Source organism: Eurytemora carolleeae, unplaced genomic scaffold (assembly GCF_000591075.1).
Source record: "Eurytemora carolleeae unplaced genomic scaffold, Eaff_2.0 scaffold227, whole genome shotgun sequence".
Classification (NCBI taxonomy): domain Eukaryota; kingdom Metazoa; phylum Arthropoda; class Copepoda; order Calanoida; family Temoridae; genus Eurytemora; species Eurytemora carolleeae.
The window spans coordinates 201,541-224,784 of NW_019396557.1; the positions used below are offsets into that span (position 1 = coordinate 201,541).

At 36.0% G+C, this 23,244-nt stretch overlaps 2 protein-coding genes across 3 annotated transcripts in view; both read left to right on the forward strand.

Annotated features, from left to right (window-relative positions):
- Window positions 1-15,789, forward strand: LOC111705453 (uncharacterized). Its single transcript, XM_023478008.1, has 18 exons — window positions 1-100; window positions 2,034-2,097; window positions 2,596-2,649; window positions 3,377-3,467; window positions 4,714-4,826; window positions 5,572-5,625; window positions 6,826-6,870; window positions 7,043-7,109; window positions 7,839-7,927; window positions 8,372-8,460; window positions 9,442-9,512; window positions 10,166-10,226; window positions 11,306-11,368; window positions 11,780-11,883; window positions 12,928-12,979; window positions 14,014-14,139; window positions 14,709-14,757; window positions 14,952-15,789. The coding sequence occupies exons 3-18, from the start codon at window positions 2,632-2,634 to the stop codon at window positions 14,994-14,996; spliced, it is 1,137 nt and encodes a 378-aa protein (XP_023333776.1). The 5' UTR covers window positions 1-100; window positions 2,034-2,097; window positions 2,596-2,631; the 3' UTR covers window positions 14,997-15,789.
- The window catches only part of LOC111705456 (uncharacterized), a 15,159-nt gene continuing 7,687 nt past the window's right edge, over window positions 15,773-23,244 (forward strand). For both annotated transcript variants that reach the window (XM_023478011.1, XM_023478010.1), the window contains exons 1-2: window positions 15,773-15,816; window positions 22,238-22,285. In XM_023478011.1, the coding sequence (XP_023333779.1) occupies window positions 15,789-15,816; window positions 22,238-22,285 (76 nt within the window). In that variant the 5' untranslated portion in view covers window positions 15,773-15,788. The remainder of the gene's footprint in view (window positions 15,817-22,237; window positions 22,286-23,244) is intronic.

Below are 23,244 nucleotides of genomic sequence, written 5' to 3' on the forward strand. Positions count from 1 at the left end.
AGGGATCTGCCGAGGTGGTAAGATGGTTAGTTAGGAAAGGAGCAGATGTTAACAAAACAAATGTTTGGCTTGAAACCCCTCTTCATTGTTCAGTTAAAAGGTAAATTTAAATTTCCCTTGCCCTATCCCCATTTCCCAGGAGGAGGGAGGGGGTGCAGGGGCGCCATGTGCCCTGCACAATGGTTTCCAAGCCTCCGTATTCGCATATTTAAAATGTCCTGGCGTTACCCCTCAACGTTAGAATACATATAATAGAAGTAGCAAATATCATTTTTAAAGAAAATTTTTAATCTTTAAATAGTTGAGCAGTGTTCTCTTGAATATCCAAAAAACAATGCATGACTAATAAAATATTAAACATTTTTTCTAACATTTTTATAAATTACTTCTATCATATCTGTTCTGAAGGATAGGTTATTTTGAATACTCATCTGCGAATCCAGAGGCTTGGAGACAATTTTTCGGGGCCCACTAGGAGTAAATAATTTTGCCCTGAGAATTCATTTTGGATGATGTTGTTAATTCAGTAACTTTGGTCTTTGTAATTTTTAAAATATCACTTAATTTCGAGGATTTTTATTTGTGGTATACGAGTATTTTCAGTGCTTGGGATCCATTTAATTTTGATGCGGATCCGGATCCGAATCCTGGATCTGCACTTGAAAAAATGGATCCGGATCCAGGTCATTTCTTTAAGTTTTACTGAATTTTTTTAACAAAAAATAATTTTTGTTCTATTTTTTTCGCTGATTTTATTCTAAAACTTGATGAACCATTCAGAAATGAGGAAATTTTTATAATCTCTTTTTTTCAAAAGTTCAGAGTAGTAGGGTTTTAGGAGTAAAAAAGTTTTTTTTTCAGTTTTTGGTTGATATTTTTCCCCTTGGATCCGGATCCGTGGATCCGCATATTTTTGCGGATCCGGATCCTAAGCACTGAATTTTTGTTAACATTTTTAACGAATATAAAGAACAGGTAATCCGTTGAAAACATGGGAGCCAGTTGCTCCGGATTGCACAAGCTTGTTTCTCCTAGAATAAAGATATTAGTGTTGGGGACAACAACAGATTTTTAGGAAGGAAACGGATTAAAAACTAGCCTTTTGATGTCCAATTTTTTTTCTCCCAGGCTTCTTATTCCTTTTGAGGGTCTAAAATCCTAATCTCCTTGTTTTTTTTGGACACCCTAACCAGGGTTAAATACCTTTTAGGTGTATTCTGCTAATGAAAGAAGTTGTTGAAATATTTTAAGCAGTTGTTAAATTACTGAAAGAATTTGTTGGAATATTTTTAGCAGTTGTTGAATTACTGATAGAAGTTGTTGTAATTTTCCTGAAAAATATTCACCCCTGTTTTTACCCTCAGATCTCCAAAAATTATTTCCCCTAAGGGGCGGGGGGAAGTAATTCTTTAAAATTTACATAAATCCCTGTTAAGAAAGACGATATGAAGATCTTCAGTGTTTCACGTATATTTTTGTCCCGAGAATAAACAATATTAGGATTCCTTGTGTTTCATGCATTCGTTTTTGTTTAAGGATGACGATAAAAGGAACCCTTGTGTTTAATGCATTTCTTTTTGTTCAAGGAAGACGATATTAAGAATCCTAATGTTCATGCAATTTTTTTAAAAATTTTAATCGATATTAAGAAAACTATTACTCTTGTTTCCAATGAAGACGATATTTAGAACCTTAGTGTCATGCATTCATTTTTGTCTAAGGAAGACGATACTTAGAACCATACTGTTTTATCCATTAATTTTTATCTTATTAAGACAATTTAAGGAACACTAGTATTTCCCGTATTTCTTTTTGTCTTAAGGAAAACAATAATCGTAAGAATATTCATTCCCGCACTTCTTTTCGTCAAAGGATGACGATATTAAGAACGGAAGATGATATTAAGAATGGAAGACGATATTAAGAACGGAAGACGATATTAAGAACGAAAGACGATATTAAGAATGGAAAACGATATTAAGAACGGAAGACGATATTAAGAACTGAAGACGATATTAACTGAAGTGTTTTAGGAGATGTGAGTCGGAAGAAAGTCAAGTATCAATAGTTAACTATTTGATCAAACATGGAGCAGAGGTGGGTGGTCGTTTTTATTCCTCGTCTCTTAAATCCATCAATTAGTCGTCTTCATATTCCATATCTATGTAGTGGGACCTATAACCAGTGCTTTTTTAAATTCAGTAAATCTTAAAGAAATGACCTGGATCCGGATCCTTTTTTTCCAGTTTCGGATCCAGGATCCGGAGGATCCGGATCCGCATCAAAATTAAATGGATCCTAAGCACTGCATGAACCACAGCAATTTATTGTACATTGTACAGTTTCCAAGCTACTAAATTTATGCATTATATAATTTTCAAATACACATAAATTGTCTTTTTCTAATTTTATGAGTCTCCCTTTAATTAAGGCAAACCCCTTGTGCTATTTCTAAATCAGGTTTTATTTACTCTAGTGCAACGAACAGAATTTTCAAATTAAATATGTGTTCTATTTTCCTTTTCCTACAAATGAAAACTGCTGATTCTTTTTTTTCCGTTTTTCCTAATATAATGTAATCACATTTGTTTACAGGTGAATGTTTGTGATGAGAATGATTTAACCCCCCTAATGTTGGCTGCCCAGAAGGTATAAATTTAACTGTTTTTTTTTAAAGAACCTTATATAAAATATCAATTTCAAAGAATGTTGTCAATAAAAATACGAAGAAAAGAAAAAGTTAGTGAAAAGGAGTTTTTTTGAATACATAAGGAAAAATGCTATTATTTTAAGCTAGAAAAGCGTGGGGGTTTCAATTTTTAAACAAAATCTTCACAAACAGAAAAGTGCCAATTTCAGACACTTAGACCTACAAAATGTTCCTCAAATAGTATCTTAGTCCACTAAATCTAACAAAAATTGTAACTACGTCAGTAAAATCTGTCAAATGGTAACGTAGTCTTATTACTCTGCCACAAATAGTATTTTAGTCCATGAAATCTGCCCAAAAAATTTAATGTAGTCCATTATTTCTGCCAGAAATATTATTTTAGTCCATAAAATCTGTCACAAATAGTAACTTAGTCTTTAACTCTGCCACAAATAGTATTTTAGTCCTCCAAATCTGTCACAAATAGTTACTCAGTCATTAAAATAGTCCTTAAGTGATTTTTTAGTCCATAAAAGATGCAACAATTGGTATTCTAGTCAAGTCCATCTAATCTCATATTAAAAGTAAAGTCTTACACCTGCCTTAAAATATCTAGACGAACCCCTGCTGTTGATTTTGAAAAGTATTGAGTATAAAATCGATTAATCGAATAAATTGTTCAATGTATTCAGGGATTTCTAGAGATAAATTGTTCAATGTATTCAGGGATTTCTAGAGATCTGTCGAATAATCTTGAAAAAGGATTCTTCAATCCTGAATATGAAAGCTGAGGATGGAGCTACAGCTTTAATGTTAGGTAGAAGTTGTTGTTTTTGTTGTTGTTGAATTAATGACAGAAGTTGTTGAAATATTATTATAAGTTGTTGGACTATTCCTAGCAGTTGTTGAATTACTGATGTTGTAATATTCATAGCAGTTGTTGAATTAATGAAAGAAGTTGTTGAAATATTTTAAGCAGTTGTTAAATTACTGAAAGAATTTGTTGGAATATTTTTAGCAGTTGTTGAATTACTGAAGGAAGTTGTTGGAATATTCCTAGCGGTTGTTGAATTACTGATAGAAGTTGTTGTAATATTCATAGCAGTTATTGACTTACTGATAGAAATTTTTGTAATATTCATTGCAGTTGTTGAATTACTCATAGAAGTTGTTGTAATTTTCATAGTAGTTGTTGAATTACTCATAGAAGTGATGCAATATTCCTAGCAGTTGTTGAATTATTGACAGAAGTTGTTGCAATATTCATAGAAGTTGTTAAATTACTGATACAAGTTGTTGCAAAATTCATGGAATTGTTGAATTCCTGGCAGAAGTTGTTGAAATAGTTGAATTACTGATAGAAGTTGTTGAATTACTGATAAGAGTTGTTGAAATATTTCTAGCAGTTCTTGAATTTCTGATTGAAGTTGTTGAATTACTGATAGAAATTGTTGAATCATTAAAAAATGTCTTTTGTCTATGATGTCAGGGTGGAGAGGTTGAACTAGATGATATAAACCTGACTATGTCTTTTGTCTATGATGTCAGGGTGAAGGGGTTGAACTAGAGAATATAAACCTGACACTGTCTATTGTCTAGGATGTCAGGGTGGAGGGGTTGAACTAGAGGATATAAACCTGACTATGTCTATTGTCTAGGATGTCAGGGTGGAGGGGTTGAACTAGAGAATATAAACCTGACTATGTCTATTGTCTAGGATGTCAGGGTGGAAAGGTTGAACTAGAGAGTATAAACCTGACCATGTCTATTGTCTAGGATGTCAGGGTGGAGGGGTTGAACTAGAGGATATAAACCTGACCATGTCTATTGTCTATGATGTCAGGGTGGAGGGATTTAACTAGAGGATATAAACCTGACACTGTCCATTGTCTAGGATGGAGAGGTTGAACTAGAGAATATAAACCTGACTATGTCTATTGTTTAGGATGTCAGGGTGGAGGGGTTGAACTAGAGGATATAAACCTGACTATGTCTATTATCTAGGATGTCAGGGTGGATGGGTTGAACTAGAGGATATAAACCTGACTATGTCTATTGTCTAGGATGTCAGGGTGGAGAGGTTGAAGTTGTTGAGCTGCTACTAGATGCTGGAGCTGAGGTCAATCATGCTGCTCAGGATAAAACGATGGCGGTACATCTAGCATCTGCAGCGAAGGAAACAAAATGTCAGCCATGCCCCCCCTACACCCCCCCTTGCAAAATGAAATTAAGGGTGGGACTTTTTTTTACAAAAATGTTTAGATCCTTTCAGCATTTGTCTTTATAGTTTCTACAATAAACAAGCAAAACTAAAATGTTTTTTTTTTCTCACTTTTGAATTCATGCAGCGCATCACGTTTTTGTAAAAAATAAATCACTAGTGCAAGCAAAAATATTTCAAAATATATCGATATGGGTAGCAACAAATCCGTCTTGAAACACTGAATTCAAAAATGGTAAAATTATAGAAAACGGTTGAAAATGGAACAAGTTATAGCTAAAAAACGGACTTTTTAGCGCAAATTTGCTCTAGTCCTCCAAAAATAATAGTTTTTGGCCCTAGACCAACCAATTTTCACAATTTAAAAAAACCAACAACTGGGCAATATTCAGTGGTTCGAGGCGCAACTTCAGACACCCATGTTTCGAAAAAATTGAAAAATCGACCTCATTAAGTGAAATTTTGTTAGTTTATTTAAACAATTTTTTCTGCGTATCGGTAATTTTTGAAGAAAAAAATTCACATTTTCCCAGGGTTAATAAAATAAATAAAATTAACTGCCTTTCTAAATTCAATTGACTTTCCATCTGATTAACTTGTTTCAACAATTTTCACACAAGATTGTTAAACAATGTTCCAATATTTTGCAAAAAACAAGTTTGATTTACAAGCCTATGTCATGACAGGCATTTGTTTACAGAAAAACAGTTGTACCCTGCTCAGATTATTGCTCCCTAAGACTGACATGAATATGGTAAGCGTTCTCAGGCGTTTGCAGATTATTTGCAGAAATAAATAGTTCAGAAATAATTGGGAATATATCAAGATATTAAGTTTCCGATGAGCGTATAACTAAGGATTTGTTTTCATCTTACTGTGACGTATCAGAAACCTGAAGAGATGACCGGGCTTAAGCAAATTTTTATTTACATTGTTTGTACAATAAAAGTTGTTCAGAGCTAAAAACTCTTAATACCGATTGCTTAATCTAAATATCCAATGTGGACACTTTTGATTTCTGCTAAAGCCGCTCTTTTCCCCTCAAATATTCATACTGGATTTCGACCAATGAGAGGTTTCTTATAAAATTGCACGTAAAATGTAAAATTTTCCGGCTTCTTATTCCTTTTGAGGGTCTAAAATCCTAATCTCCTTGTTTTTTTTGGACACCCTAACCAGGGTTAAATACCTTTTAGGTGTATTCTGCTTGTACGAGTCCTGGAGATACAAAATGTGTTAAGGGACTGTAATTGTAATTTCAAGTGTATTTAGGTGTATTCTGCTTGTACGAGTACTGGAGATACAGCATGTGTTAAGGGACTGCAAGTGTAATTTCAAGTGTATTTAGGTGTATTCTGCTTGTACGAGTCCTGGAGATACAGCATGCGTTAAGAGACTGCAAGTGTAATTTCAAGTGTATTTAGGTGTATTCTGCTTGTACGAGTACTGGAGATACAGCAAGTGTTAAGAGACTGCAAGTGTAATTTCAAGTGTATTTAGGTGTATTCTGCTTGTACGAGTACTGGAGACAACATGTGTTAAGGGACTGCAAGTGTAATTTCAAGTGTATTTAGGTGTATTCTGCTTGTACGAGTACTGGAGATACAGCATGTGTTAAAGGACTGTAATTGTAATTTCAAGTGTATTTAGGTGTATTCTGCTTGTACTAGTACTGGAGATACAGCATGTGTTAAGGGACTGCAAGTGTAATTTCAAGTGTATTTAGGTGTATTCTGCGTGTACGAGTACTGGAGATACAGCATGTGTTAAGGGACTGCAAGTGTTATTTCAAGTGTATTTAGGTGTATTCTGCGTGTACGAGTACTGGAGATACAGCATGTGTTAAGGGACTGCAAGTGTAATTTCAAGTGTATTTAGGTGTATTCTGCTTGTACGAGTACTGGAGATACAGCATGTGTTAAGGGACTACAAGTGTAATTTCAAGTGTATTTAGGTGTATTCTGCTTGTACGAGTACTGGAGATACAACATGTGTTAAGGGACTGCAAGTGTAATTTCAAGTGACCCTCCTATGCAGGGAATATCCTATTCATAACGGTAACCTTTAAACCTTAATCTGATCGAGTATGAATGAGATATCCTTTTTTTTCTCAAAAAGTAGATTTTTTTCGAGGGTCTCTTGAAATAACGCCAACATACCCTTTAATACAGAAAACTGGTTTATCACTCCTTTCTCCTTTTCATCTGGCGATAGATTGGGAGAATTATCAGAGTTTAGGTAAATCAATTAATCAATTGATTAATAAATCAATTAATCAATCATTCAATCGATCAGTCAATTGATCAACAAATCAATCAATCAACACTAATCAATTAATTCATCTATCTATCCGATATTATCAATCAATCAATTAATCTACTAATTTTTCTATCACTCAGATTTATCATTAATAAATCAATCAATCACAAGCTCGATCAATCAGTCAGTCAGTCAATTAATCAAGCCTTTATATTAGTTGTTAAATACAGTTGTTTGTTCTTCAAACACCCCACCATGCAATCATTAATGAAACATTTTATTTGATATTATCTGAAAAAATCCAAATCTTTTACATTAGTCACTGTTTTACGAGCGCATGAACTAATGTATTGTTTATTTACTGTCTCTGTATGTGTACTACACTGATGTGTACATTATGTTTACTGTCAGTGTCCTTTATACATGTTCTGATGTTCTGATATTTACTGCAATAATTGAATATATATTAGTACTTAATGCATTGCCCCTGTAGTGTAATGCACTGTAATGGAAAGTATGTTTTGTGTGTGTTTTATATTGTTCTGATGTGTACTGCACTGTATGTACTGTTCTTGCAAGTTGTAATGTAGAGCAGGGGCGGGACGGTGCTTCCTGCGCCTGGCGGCGGTCTGGGGGGTCCACATTGGGGCCTCTTGCAGATTTCACTTCCTTATGATTCCTTATGACTGATGAAGAATACTGCTGCAGGGTTGCTTTCTGAGTATTTATCTCCTTCCCGATTTCAAATCCCTATAGAAGAATGCCCAGTTCACAGTGAATACTGCTCACACTTTCAGGTAATTATTCTTAATGGAGCTGTAGATGTAATTTTAAAACGGTAATCGGACATAAATAATATTTTTTTATATATGGTACCCAAATATCCCCCCCCTGCAAATGATTTATTTTCCCAATTAAGAGAATAAAAAGGGGGGGGGGAATGACTTTTTCAAGCAAATAATTACCCCTGATTTTATTTAAAGGGATTGGCAAGCTAGACATTTTAGTTAAGTTGAGAATGTAGTATGTAGAGAAATTTTTAAGGATTCATTTGAGACCTGTGAAACCTATTTACGGTGTATAATTGTTCAGCAAGGGCGCAAATTCAATCTTAAAAATCTTCCTCGGCTGTCCATACAGAAGTTTGATACTTATAAAATTGTTTAATAACGAAGGCAAAGTATGTAACAATACTGTACTCTCAACTCAACTACTATGTCTAGCCGGTCTCTCCCTTTAAGATGAAAAGATGCAGGATGTTTGAATATTGTTCTAAAGACCCGCTCTCCCATCTACTCAGCGTCTCCAACCTTCCACTGAATACCACTAGGGACCCTTTATTCTATTTATTAAAAATATAAATGCATTTCTTCCACCTAATTTTTTTATTAGCTGGATCAAAATAAACATCACAAAAACTTTTGCAATTATAAACTTGCGCCTCGTCTAATTTCTATTTTCAAATCAAACAAATTGGCGTTTTTTTTGACAAAAATTAGATAAGATAAGTTAAAGTTTATTGCTAATATACATGTATCTGTGTACAGAAAGAGTTTACAATTAAAAATTGATGATTATATTAACAGTACAAGTATAAAGCAATTAGGTGGAAAATAGCTCTTGGCTGTTTTGATTATTTTTTCCACCTAATTTTAATAATGATAACAATACATTAAAATTAAATAGATTTAAGGAGAACTATTAGGGATCATGGTGCGATTTTATCTTATGCAATATAGTTCATACATTTATTAGAATAACTAGAGTTTAAAGTAATTTTCTGACATGTACACATGTAAATTACAATTAGATTTTCTGGCTGTTTTAACATTGCAAGAGATATATTTTTCCTTACAAAATATTAACAAAAATGCTTTATTGTAAAAGATTATTCTTTTTTGGCTTTCATTTCCTGAATGAAAAAATTAGACATTTAATCAAAACAATCTTCCTGAGTATTCAATGTTAAGGTATGATTAAAGTTATAACTATGCTGCTATAGGACATTTTTTTGATAAAAATTCAATCCATCTTGAACCAATCCTGATTTTTCCCGTGATTTTTGGACAAATTGAGAATTTGTTAAATTTTTACTTGTGTTATAAAAATTCGAAACCTAGTTTTTGAATCTACTGTATTCAGCGGGTTTAAAATGTTGCTTCTAACGTGCTACTGCTGGGCAGGAGCAAAAAGGTTTTGACATTTTTGATGAAATATTTTGTGACATCTAAGATGCTTCTAAAAGTATTTTTAAACCCAAACCAACTTGAGTGATGAAAAACCAACCAAAAATGAATAAAGTACACTGTAGTTTAATTGATTCTCTTTGGTCAGATGATAATACTTCCGGTTCACTTCCTCCATTTATAGCTCTACTTATAGGTTAGTTAATACTGGTAAACATCAATTTTCAGATAAATTTTTCTTGTGGGTTGGGGGAACAGAGAAAAAAATCTAGGAAGTTTATCCCAATTTTAATTCCACAAGTCATGCTAAAGAAAATCCGAATTTATATTTGCGCCCGCGGTATCGTTTCTTAATTTGGGGGAAATGAATTATTAATCTGAAAATTATGTGTGGGGTGTGAGGGGGGGGAACGGTACAAAAAAGGTGGTAGTGTTATTAAACTGTTTTGGACCAATTTCAAAGAAGCTGTCTGATTCACAACGGCACCCATGGTCTTAATACCTGGATCCGAGCAAAATAGGTAGAACTGTTGTTTTTCTATCAGTATTAATTTCGGATAATTTCCTTCGTTGTCTGTGTTATAAACATCCGTAAGTCCCTTTTACGGAAACACCACATTTGAAAATTTGAATTTCGAGCTAGGAAAACAAGGATATCCTAATCGTTTTGCTCAGACAAAGGTTTAATTGTTACCGCTGTGACCTCGCTTCATTATTGATTTAGTATAGTCACTTCAATTTTGGGGTGTGAGTGTAGGACGTCCCTAAAAGCATTATTTGATTTGATTTGATTTCAGGCATTTAACTCTTTGTTTTATTTGTTTAAATAACGCAATTAATCTGTTTTAGGTTCTAGAGAAGGAGATTCAAATATTTACAAGAATGGGGATATTCGGAGACAAACACTAAGGTAGGAAACCTCAGTTAGGAAACCACAGTTAGGAAACCACAGTTAGGAAACCACAGTTAGGAAACCACAGTTAGGAAACCTCCGTTAGGAAACCACAGTTAGGAAACCAGTTAGGAAACCACAGTTAGGAAACCACAGTTAGGAAACCACAGTTAGGAAACCACAGTTGAGTTAGGAAACCACAGTTAGGAAACCACAGTTAGGAAACCTCAGTTAGGAAACCACAGTTAGGAAACCACAGTTAAGAAACCACAGTTAGGAAACCACAGTTAGGAAACCGCAGTTAGGAAACCACAGTTAGGAAACCACAGTTAGGAAACCACAGTTAGGAAACCACAGTTAGGAAACCACAGTTCAGTTAGGAAACCACAGTTAGGAAACCACAGTTAGGAAACCACAGTTAGGAAACCACAATTAGGAAACCACAGTTAGGAAACCTCAGTTAGGAAACCTCGGTTAGAAATCTCAGTTAGGAAACCTCAGTTAGAAATCTCAGTTAGGAAACCTCAGTTAGGAAACCTCAGTTAGGAAACCTCAGTTAGGAACCCTCAGTTTGGAACCCTCAGTTAGGTAACCTCAGTTAGGTAACCTCAGTTAGGAAACCTCAGTTAGGAAACCTCAGTTAGGAAACCTCAGTTAGCAAACCTCAGTTAGGAAACCTCAGTTAGGAAACCTCAGTTAGAAACCTCAGTTAGGAAACCTCAGTTAGGAAACCTCGGTTAGAAATCTCAGTTAGGAAACCTCAGTTAGAAACCTCAGTTAGGTAACCTCAGTTAGGTAACCTCAGTTAGGTAACCTCAGTTAGGTAACCTCAATTAGGAAACCTCAGTTAGGAAATCTCAGTTAGGTAACCTCAGTTAGGAAACCTCAGTTAGGAAACCTCAGTTAGGAAACCTAAGTGAGGTGTGAATCTGATATACCGCGCGCTGTAAAAATTAAAACTCTAAAAACTAAAAATTACAACAAATATATTTTAGATCCAAATAAATATTAATAAGTAATTGGCTTCTGCTAATTTTAAGATTATCCTCTTGTATATTAAATTAGTATTTTGTAAAAATAAGTTTTAAAATGTTTAGATATCTTATAGAACGTGGAGAAAGGATAAAGGAGAAGGATATTCTACCCATAGTTCTCCTTAGGTAGGTTTAAAAAAAACTTTCACCTGAGCCTGAAATTTACAGAAATATCTAATAATATAACTTGAATCTTTCTTATGTAGAGCAAAAAGCAGAATATAAAAAAGTAAGGAAAAATATAACTATGATATTGTAACTAAATACCCTATATATTTATTTTTTATTTTTTCCAATTTCAAAAAATGTTGAGTTCTGCGCCAACTTAACTAACTTAAGGTTGAAAAAAGGGGGTTTGGGGGCGGGTGAATTTTCTTAAAAATATACAAGCTTGTTCTTGTTCTTGTTCTTGTTCTTGTTCTTGTTCTTGTTCTTGTTCTTGTTATTATTATTGTTATTGTTATTGTTATAGTTATTGTTATTGTTATTGTTATTGTTATTGTTATTGTTATATTATTATTATCTCTTCTACTTAAGTCCTGTATCTGGCCTGTTTGGATTAATACAGGAGGGTCTAATCAGTCCTTTATCCTTGATTAATCAGCGTATGCTTGACTCTATCAGACAGCTGATAAATCAAGGTAATCAGTTCATTATCCTTGATCAATGAGTGTTTACTAGACTTTGTCAGACAGCTAATTAATCAAGGTAATCAGTCCTTTATCGTTGATCAATCAGCGTATACTAGACTCCCATCAGACAGCTGATTAATCAAGGTAATCAGTTCTGTATCCTTAATCAATCAGCGTATACTAAACTCCATTAGACAGCTGATTAATCAAGGTAATCAGTCTTTTATCCTTGGTTAATCAGCGTATACTTGACTCCATCAGACAGCTGATAAATCAAGGTAATCAGTCCTTTATCCTTGATTAATCAGCGTATACTAGACTCCATCAGATAGCTGAAAAATTAAGGTAATCAGTCGATTATCCTTGATTAATCAACGTTTAAACTAGACTTCATCAGACAGCTGATAAATCAAGGTAATCAGTCCTTTATCCTTAATCAATCAGCGTATACTAGACTCCCATCAGACAGCTGATTAATCAAGACCTATATTAAACCCCCTCCCATTGCCAAGTACAGCTGAATGTATTGTATTGAAATCTAGTGGCTGAATGCGGACTCATGAATTTACCATATTTAAGGCAAGTTAAAGAATGGAGCAAACGTCATTACTATGATGGTAAGAGGCAACTGGGCTATTACAATCTTTAAAGGAGTGTAGACAAGCTACCAATTTGCTGAGGCAGTTTATTAATATCGGCACAGTTTGATAGTCCTGTAGAGTGTAGGTCCTATAGGCGGTCAATTGCGTATATAGGCTTGGTTTGGAGAGTGAAAAATTTAGTTTTAATGATTTGGATTCCACAGATAAAAACCCTCAATAAAAATAAACGCAAGATTTCAAATTTTTCGCTTATATTGTAAGAAGAAAGAATTTAAAAGAAACAATTAAAATATAAAAAGGTATACGACTACTAAACAATTATTCATTCACTAATAAAATGATAAAGCAAAATTGCCAAAGAAAAAGTTTCAGAAATAGATCGGAGGCGGGGGGAGGTCGTTTATTTACACAATAAAGCACATATTTTTTACTTTTATTGTTTTATTTATAGAAACCTACATGAGATGGTCTGGTTTCAGCTCACAGAACTCAACATACCTAAGGTTTTTTCTATTTATTCATGTTATTGTAAATTAGATTTGAAAAATTATTTCTAGAATTACCTACCCTCCACCCCCGAGGAGGGGGAATGTGTTTGACATTCCCGGGGGGGGGGGGGGGGGGGGTAATCGGAAATCAAAAGGCAAGTGCTTACACCTACTTCATACTTTCTACCCCAAATTCAGATCATGTAGAAAATATATTATTCACCCCTAAAAGAAATTGATTCTAATTATTATATAGAACCTACTTATAAGAAAATTATCTTTTAAGAGAAAACTAATTTGTGAAATTCTTATAATTCTTCACTAAAAATACATTACACTTCTATTCCAATAGGTACATCATTATGTTTTAGGGAGGGTTCAATCGTTTTTTTGAGAATAATTTAACCATGACCCTTTTGTAAAGGTGGTTTTGTTATAGAGATGCAAGCCCGATTCTCATGGTACCCTTTCTTTATCTCTTTTTTATCTTGAAAATGGTAAATTCTGTTTATTCTACTCCTTCCCTCTGACGCATAATTCCACTAGTCATATTTATAGAGTAGCCACAATGAAAAAGTATCAATTAAAGGTATAAAAACCAGAACATCTTTTGTGTTTTTGCCAAGGTTTACAAGATACCGTTGGTTATCGGACATGCCCTTCTTCAAATGCAGGGGTACTTAATATTACGCCTACCAAGGATGTAATGCAAGGAAAGTTATTTCAGAAGTGTATCTTTTGTACTGCAGTGTACTGTATCTGGGCGGTAATGTAAACATAAGACGGATGTCGAAGCCTGACATGGGATCCATCTTTCACATAAAAAAATCAATGAAATATTCTGGTCATAGAAAACTGTTATGTGAATTATCATAATTATCAAAATTTAATGCTTTTAACCTCCTCGGATACTATAAGAACACTGATGCATCTATGCTTGTTTACAAATTCCGCCCAGAGAGAACTGGTTTTTAATATGTACGCAGGGTATACGCGACAGCAATTAACTTTCTTTGCCTTATAACCTTGACGCTTACAATTCCTTTTAGGTTGAAGTGTTGGACAAGCTGTATAAACAGTTCTTCACACCCGCCTCTCTTCAATCCATCGCTAGAACTTCAATTCATCAATCCATTTATAAATATTCAGTCTCCAGTTCAATCACACGACCAGTCGTAAACAATATAGGAAACAAGTCATTAACTTTAATTTGATGTGGCTAAAATGCACGTGCTTCAGAACACTAACTTGACAGTATTTGGCTCTGGAAATGTTTTAAAACAGCCAGATTTGTATGTTATTGTGTACATACAGTACATATGTGTACAGGGGGTATTTATTTTGATCATTTTTGTGGTAACTACAATTTAAACTAGAGTTAATACTTAGTCAGTTAGTTTGGAGCTAGTTTAGGATTCATCATAACTTGGCATTCATATCAAAAAACAAAAAACACGATGCGTAGGATCCGTTTCTTTTTGACGCTGATCCAGATTCTGGATCTCCGACGAAAAAAAAAAAATCCGGATTCAAAACCGGATCCAGGCCGTGAACATTTCTTTAAGATTTACCTTATCTTAAAAGACGAAATTTTTAAAAAATTTTTTTTGATCTTTTAAGTTTTTGATAATTGCTCATTTTTGCAGGATCCGAACCCGGATCCATGAAGCCAGAATTCTATTCCAGAAAATTATAGGAATATTATTTGATTTGAATGTATATTGATTATTTATACTCAAAACAGACTTGAGAGAAGACCTGAAGATGACGGCCCCCCTGCATCTATTAACAAGGCAGGACCATATTTTTAAGAATCACCTTGGCTACTGGCAATCATTTCCAAACTTTTGATATTTCTCATTTTAAAATTTTCTCATTTGCCTCTGGAATAATTATACAGGAAGTAAAACTCTTTTAAACATCTTTGAAAAAAATTTTCCGGCGGGTATGGGGAATTATTTAATAAAATAAATGCCCCTGTGAGAAGGTTGAACCTGCCTCCAAGTATGGTCGAGTATCTTCTCTTCAATAACTTAGATATCAACAAGGTCGTCAGTGCTAACAGGCAAACCTGGAAATCTATTCATGAGCTCACATCAACGATTTGATCCAGCTTGACTTTAAGGGACTGTGAGCGTAATTTCAAGTGACCCTCCAAGCAATGTTGGCAATGCCCGATTTACAACGGTACCCTTGAAGACTTTGTCTCATCCACGTAGATATCAAAGGTTTTGTTTCTTTAAACGGTTTATTTCCGTTAGCTTTTTCTCAAGGAAAGTGAATTGCGCATTTATGCTTATAAGAAAGACTGGATAAACTCGCGGAAATGAACACTTTTTGTGTCAGGCAAACAACGGTATCTTCCACATGTTTGATCAGATTATGATGTCAGGAGTATAACCGTCGTAAATCGGGCATTGACATCTTTGTATGGAGGGTCACTTATAATTACGCGTACAGTCCCATTAAACAATCACGTTAAAAGTTCTATGTTTGATGGATTGGGTACAAAATACCTAATTAAAATTGTTCAAATGCCCGAAGGTATATATATATACACAACTACAAAACTCTGAATATCTACTGCGTCTAGAACTGGCTGGTGTGCCGAGCGTAATGGGCAGAGCTGAGATGATTGAGTTTTTTAGTTTAGGGCAATTATTTATATCTTCTGGTATTCTGTAATTTGTATTCACTCGATTTTGTAATTGAATACTAATATAAACTTTCCGATAGAAAGTAAATAATAAAGTACAACATGTATTTTATGCAAACTGTTGTAAAAACTTGAGGAAATGAAGTTAAAAGATTTGTTTTCAGAAAAATGTTCTCTTCTATCGAGGGTGTCCTAGGAAATTATCTTCGGCTACATTTTTAATAATAGATTTTCAGCCTGGTAACAATTTTAGCGGTTAAAGGGAGTTTCTGGCAATACATGGTAGAGAGATTGCTATATTATTGAGTAAATTTTTCTTCAGATTAATTCGAGACTTGTCACATGTTTTTACGTGTATATTTTTTCGGCAAAAGTGAAAATTCAATATTTAAAATCCTCATTGATTGTCCATTTTGGTGGGATGATTGTGAGAATCGGTTTTTAAAAATTGTTCAAAAACGACGAAGAAAATGTAAGTAACACACCTGTGTATCTGCTCCGGTCTGAGTGGTCCTCCTAGTTCTGTCCAGGCGAGGGTTGCCTGGCTACATCTAGGATAGGAACAGAGAAGGAGGAAAGGAGTAGATGAACCGCCTGGTCTGTCTTGGACTGCAGGAGAGCAAGAACGCTCAGGATCGGTATCCAGGAGATCGAGAGAGAGAGAGAGATGGACCACAATCCGGGATCCAGGAATCGATACAATAATAACACAGGAAGGCCTTTAGGATCTTCTTGGCATTTATCTGTAATATAAACACCACTATAGAAATGACACAAGAAAGGACAAGAGACATGGACAATACAAAGATCACAAGATAAAGACATATAGTGGTGCCGTCCTGGAGGGTCGGAGGAGATGAGACAGCAGCCGTGAGTAGAACCTAGATAGAGGTTCTATGCGCTGCCCTCCAGGATTTTGTTTTCTCCTCTGTATTTTAGCAATTTGAGGAGATGGCATGTCTTAGAAATTAGATCAGGATTGATCTCTGTGTAAATGAGTACAGTCTTGTGTCAATCAAGTCTGACTCAGAAACAGAACGTTTTCTTTTTGTCCATACTTCGTGGTCTATATCCGTGCGAGTGTCTAATAGTGTGATATCCGGCAGACTCGTGGCCAGGTAGTGAGTCTCAAAGATATCGTCTTCATCAGAACCATAAATCAATGGATGTTGCCAAAGTTGTGACATTGATGTAGCCTTTGTGAGAGGTGGAGAATCGAGTTTAGTGTTTATGGCTGATGAATAGGAGGCATCAGCTGATGCTGCACCATCAGTTTGAGGGATATGGTACAACTCATCAATTTTTTGTTTCGCTCTGGTTTTTGATTTGCGGGGGGAAAGAGCTCTATATTGACTTGGTCCTTGAGGATGATCATATTCATTTGATATTTGTTCACCGTGAGCATGTTTTGAGCGAGGAGAGGACTGTTGACTGTCTCAAATGATTTGTAAGCAGAGTAAGGTTCTGAGTCGTCATTGCTTTGACTTAACCTGGCCAGCATTAATTGACTTTCCCATATCTGTCTCTGCAAGTGGTAATGGTAGTCTTCAGCCTGGTTGTCCGGATCTTGAATCAGGTCTGGATCTATATTAAATATTTCTGGGTGCTCTGGAGCTGGTGTATATTTTTGAGTTGGATCTGGGTCTGGGTTTAAGGTGATCGGTTCGTCATCCTCATCATCAGAACTTTCTGGTTGGATGTGAGGATCCCATGGGTGTGGAATCTCAGGTGCGGTTGGGTTTCCAACAATTTCAAGGTTGAAGAATTTTTTTAATGGGAACACCTGGGACTGCCGAATCCTTTGGGTTATGTTAGATGTTTTAAGTGAAGTTGAGGATGTTGTATTTAGAATTTTCTTGATTTTGAGGTTTGTTCCATCCTTACCTATCACCAGAAAAGGTTCCCGGATGTTGTGTTTCGGAGCATTGTTCTTAAGTAAGATTATGTCTCCGGGGGCTGAAGTTTTCTGACTAGGGTTCTGTTTAGGAGGGGTTTGGTTTTCTAATCTTGCTTGATGTTGTTTATCTGCAAGGAGTTTGTCTGGGATTGTCAGGGATGAGTTTGTGTTTTCGTCCCTTCTGAATGTGATGTCTGAAGAGGAATATCCATGACGTCTAATGAGAGAGTTGACCCTTGGCTTGTGCTAGCTGGGATGAGGAAATCTTTTTTCCATTAGGGTCGATTTTTTTTAACTCATGTTCAAGTTCTTGAATAGATTTGTCTACGTGGCAGTTTTTATTCTTGTTGAAATCTTCACCAATAATCATATGTATACCGGTTTGGACAAGGTTTGGGTGTTGGTTGTTCGCTAGAGATTTCAGAGATGGTGCTACATCAGTTCTAATAATGGTCTTGTTGCTTCGCCGTAGCGGGGTCACCAAGCGGATGATCCCATCAACAAGATCTTCTTTTTTTTCAGAGTCAACCAGGGTTGTTGTAATGAATTTGGAGAAGAGGTCAACATTGACCATGATGTATTGACAAGCTCTGCGAATTATATCGATATTCATATGGGTACCTGGTTGCTGGGGTGGTGCGGATGTGTGAATATCTGACTGAATTTGAGGCATTTTTTTCACTGCGTTGCAGAGAAAGCATTGCTCATATAAGAGGTCTAGTTGTTCCTTAAGTCCTGGAGAAAAGAAGTATTTTTGAAATACTTTCTCAGACTGAAATCTTGATGGATGATTGCCTTTAAGGTGAATCATGGATAGGATAGCTGGGACAAAAGGTTTGGGTACAACTATCCTGTGAGAATCATGAAACAGATTTGGGTCAGTGTGTTTGACCATGAGCAGGCCATCATCTATGATGGCTTGTTTGAAAACAGCATTCAGAGTCCTTGAAGCTGATTTTCGGGGGGAATCTCCAGTACTGATGATCTCAAATACCTTGGAGAGGTCCTTGTCTTGAGATTGGATTGATCTCCAAAGCTGTTTGTCTCCAATCGGCAATCCTTGTGGTGATGTTATGAGATTCATGGTGTCTTTGGAAGTGGCGGCAATAATGCATGGGTTGGTGTCTTTGGAGAAGAAATCGGAGATGGATGAAGTGTCTGTGATTGAGGCTTTCATGCATTGCGTGTCGTCAGGCAGCTCTGCTAAGAATCTTTCTACGGCACAGTCTTTGGATCTGCAGGTTACGTCCATCCGTGATGCTGTGTCAGGTATTACATGCTGACCTGTTTTGGCGGATGAGTGAAGGAATGTGACAGGTCTCCGGTTAATACAGATAAGTATCATCTGTAATCGTGGGTTGCGTGAAAGTTTACCTTGGCGCATGCGTTCGACTGCTTGAACAACCGCTTTGCAGTCTGGGGTGACGTAGGTTGGCTTGTGGGATGCCTGTATCCAGTGGGAACATGCATTTATGGCCATTGCGGAAGCGACTCCTTCGATTTCACATGGCAGCCATTTTTGCATGTAGGGTTTGATTTTGGCGGAGAAGAATTGAACAGGGAGGAGTCTCTGTTTGGAGTCAATGGTTCTCTGAACAAAGAGAGCCCATCCAATACCTCCTGGCACTCGGGCACCATCTGGCATGAGGATGAGTTGTTCCTCAGGGGATGGGAGTGTGAGTGCATTGACTTGTTTAAGATGCGACTGTGCTTTGTTAAACGCTGCAATGAGGTCAGGAGTCCATTCAAAGTGATCTCGTGAGTTTAGTTTCGCAGTGACCTTATCAAAGGGGTCCATTACTGCCGCAAGGTGTGGTAAAGCATTGAGAAGGGTTTTGTAGAGGCCCTTCCAGCTGTTCACCTGCTTGACTGTTTTTAATTGTGTGATGGATGATTTTCCCAGGTTGGTTATTATATGGTCTGACGGCATTACCTGGCCGTTTCTGATCCTCCAACCAAAGACCTCAATATCTTCAGGAAATATCTTTACCTTGTTGGGTGAAACCTTCATATTGTTATCGTTGAGTTTCGTCAAGACAGTTTTCCAGTTTTGGATTGCATCTTTAACAGACTGTCCTCCTACAGCTATGTCATCTTGTTCTGCATAGCATATCCCTTGTGCTAATTCGATTATTCGTTACCTAGAATTCTTGAGATAAGCTCGTCTAGGTCGTGTTCAGAGTTCAGAAGACCCTGTCCTGCTCTAGTGAGAACTCGAATCCCTTTAAATGGGGTGTGAACGCCCAACCATTGCCAATCACGTTTAGCAATGGGGATCTGGAAGTATGAATTGTGTAAATCAGCGAAGATATGAAATTTGTGTTTCGCTAAGAAAGAGAGAATATTCTTGGAGGATGTCGGTTTGGATGGTCTGGGTAGAAGAGTATCATTAAGATTGTTGAAGGCAACAACCCATCTGATTTCATCAATACTGCAGTCATCCAGTTTCTTATGTTTGGCTCTACCCTTCTGAAGAATGAAGGACGGAGAGATTTTTCTAACCTGGATGTTGTGTTTTTGAGGGTCAATCAGAATGTTTTGTTCCTCCAGGTTGTCCATGACAGCCTGTTGGAGTGCAGCGCATTTGCTGCTGTAGAGGGGTATTGGGCAAATCTTTGATTCTGGTAAGGTATCCTGTTTAAAGGTTAGTGAAGCCAAATACCTCCCGGATTTACCGTTGTAGCCTGTTGAAAGATCATTATCAAAGGCAGGTAAGTTACCTCTGTGAATTGTTCTTAGATCAGACAGTTCTGTCTGGGAGAGTATAGAGGAGTTGGTGTTTTTCTCTAGAATTGGGATTGGATCTGTGAGAACCAAATCTTTGGGGGGTTTAGTTTTGGATGAGGAGACAACAGGGTCTCTGTCTTCGACCGAGGCAGGAATGCAAAGGAATCGTGTAGCTTTGTCCACTTGGAGAAGCTCAGATGAGTGGTTGGTATAGGTAACAGAAGATTTGTTTATGTTTGAGATCTGTGGGATTAAGTTGTGGTCATCTGAGATGGGTTGGATAGCAACTAAGGCTGATGTTGGGCTGGGATTGTTACCAATTGGGATTTCAATCAAAGCCTCAGGAGGAAGAACGATTGATCTGTTGATCTTTAGAATCATATGGTTGGCTGGAGCTGATGGTTTGACGTGGGCTGGGGCTTGTAGCTTGGTGTTTGAGGGTGAAGGAAGTGGTAGCATTTCGTCGGATTGAAAGAGGACGTGTTTGTCCTGGATTTTAATCTGTCGTTTTCGGATCTGGGGTTGGACATCGTTATCCCAGTGGAACGTGGTGCCCCCAAAGCAAGGTGCGTGGAGGTTTTTCATGACCAGGGCCCTTAGTCTGGCTGTTATGGTACCCCTTGTGAGGACAATGTCTACTTCACCGAGTGAGGCCATTCTTGTTTTATCGTCAGCCAGGAGTGCGAGCTGGTCGTTTGGTTTGACTGGGATCTCATAGGACTTGACAGTGTCCTCTCTGATGAAAGAAACTGTTGCCCCAGAATCTAAGGTAATGTGTAAAGGATGGTTATTATAAAAGAGGGTAAGGATTTGACTGGGAATGGGGGTGAGCCTGCTTATGATTGGGTTTGAGTCGCATACCTGATGTGATAGTCATTGGTCTTCATCCTGATCCCCTTCCTGCAGAGAGAAGGGAATAGAATCATAATCTTCAGGGTCGTCTGAGTGGTCCTCCTAGTTCTGTCCAGGCGAGGGTTGCCTGGCTACGTCTAGGATAGGAACAGAGAAGGAGGAAAGGAGTAGATGAACCGCCTGGTCTGTCTTGGACTGCAGGAGAGCAAGAACGCTCAGGATTGGTATCCATGAGATCGAGAGAGAGAGAGAGATGGACCACAATCCGGGATCCGGGAATCGATACGATAATAACACAGGAAGGCCTTTAGGATCTTCTTGGCATTTATCTGTAATATAAACACCACTATAGAAATGACACAAGAAAGGACAAGAGACATGGACAATACAAAGATCACAAGATAAAGACATATAGTGGTGCCGTCCTGGAGGGTCGGAGGAGATGAGACAGCAGCCGTGAGTAGAACCTAGATAGAGGTTCTATGAGTGGGGTGGCGAAAAGTAACAAAATTTCTTTTGTAAACTTATAATTTTTAATTACAAATTTGTCAATAAATTAATGTTAGAATCATTTGTTTCTTTTTTCATCATTTTATCGATTTTCTTATTTTTTACAGATGTGTTCGCAAATTTCTTCAAATTTTAAATGTTGTCTTTCCATTAAAAGTTCCAGGAAATCTACAGAAAATGGTTTTGAACGTTGAGACATTACAGAAACCCATAACTGTACAAGATTTCTTATTTTCGATGATCAAAGTTCCCTAACAACTAACTAGTTTACTGTAGAATTTTTACTGCATTTGTCGTTTTTGTCTAAAATATTTTTTTTGAAATCCAATTCTCAAAATCATCCTTCAAAAATGAACAATCTATAAGAATTTCTAAGATTGGATTTGCGCTCTTGCCGAACAAATATGCACTGTAAAACATCTGATAACGAACGACCGTTTTTTCGCAGATTTATTGATTTTTCACATGATGTAATCGAACACATCTTCTTGCTATCTGTCTATCCACGTTTCTCCGTTTTTTTTTGAGATTTTCAAGAACTCGTTTAAAATTTATAATTTTCATATCTGACATCCATACTCAGGCTTTTTCAACCTAAGACTGACATGAAATTGAAGATAATGTAATGAAGGAGGACAGGAAAATATCAAGTTCTGGTCAGTTTTAGATCAAACAAAAGGTATAATTTATTGTCGTTAAATGTCATTTTATATCTAAAATGGTTTAATTGTTTAAAAGTTTAATAAAACATTTTCATTTAAATTATATCCATTTTCGAAACACTTCTAATTTTTCCATTTTCGCGCATGTTACGATCTCGAATCTTGGACGCGTTTTTAGAAATACGCAGAATACAGATAAGTTCAAATTTCGTCAATTTTAATAAAAAACTTCCATATTTCTCTGCCCAATTGAATTGTAAGAACAAAATAATATTAAAGTTTGAATTTTTCAATGTTTAAGTTGTTTTATTTTGAAATATCAGAACAGAATGTATTATTTACATATTTATTGTTTCAATTATTTAAATTCTATGTTTGCGTTTGTGTTTGCGTTTGGTTTTTTTACTAAATTATTTTATCAAAGCATAATTTTCAAATTTTTTTTTCTTATTTTTTTCTTTTACTTTTATGCTAAAACTATTTTTTCTCGCTTATTTTTATGCTAAAACTTGATGAACCATTCAAAAATCATGAAATTTTTATAATCTTTTTTTTTATTAGTTAAGAATTGGGTTTTGAGACAAATTTTTTTTTTGCAGTTTTTGCTGGATATTTTGATCCTTGGATCCGGATCCAGGAAGTCAAAATCCTGCGAACCAAACGGATTCGGATCCGGATTAACCATGTTTTTATTGTTATCAATTGGTTATATTGTAAAGTTGTAGAACAAATTCATTACTGCAGAATTTAAACTGCAAGGGAGTGTTGATGTTATGTTTATTTTAATTTATCTTTTTAATTAATTACTGATATTTACATCTTTAACACTTTAAATACGGTACACATTTCTGAAGTGTAGAACACGTACCATAAAAAACTTGCCAAAGTTTACAGTGTATTTTCATGCCCCTTAATGTACTTTCAATCCCGATTCCATTTGGGATCATAAATGGAATGTTATGAACTCTAGATTAGG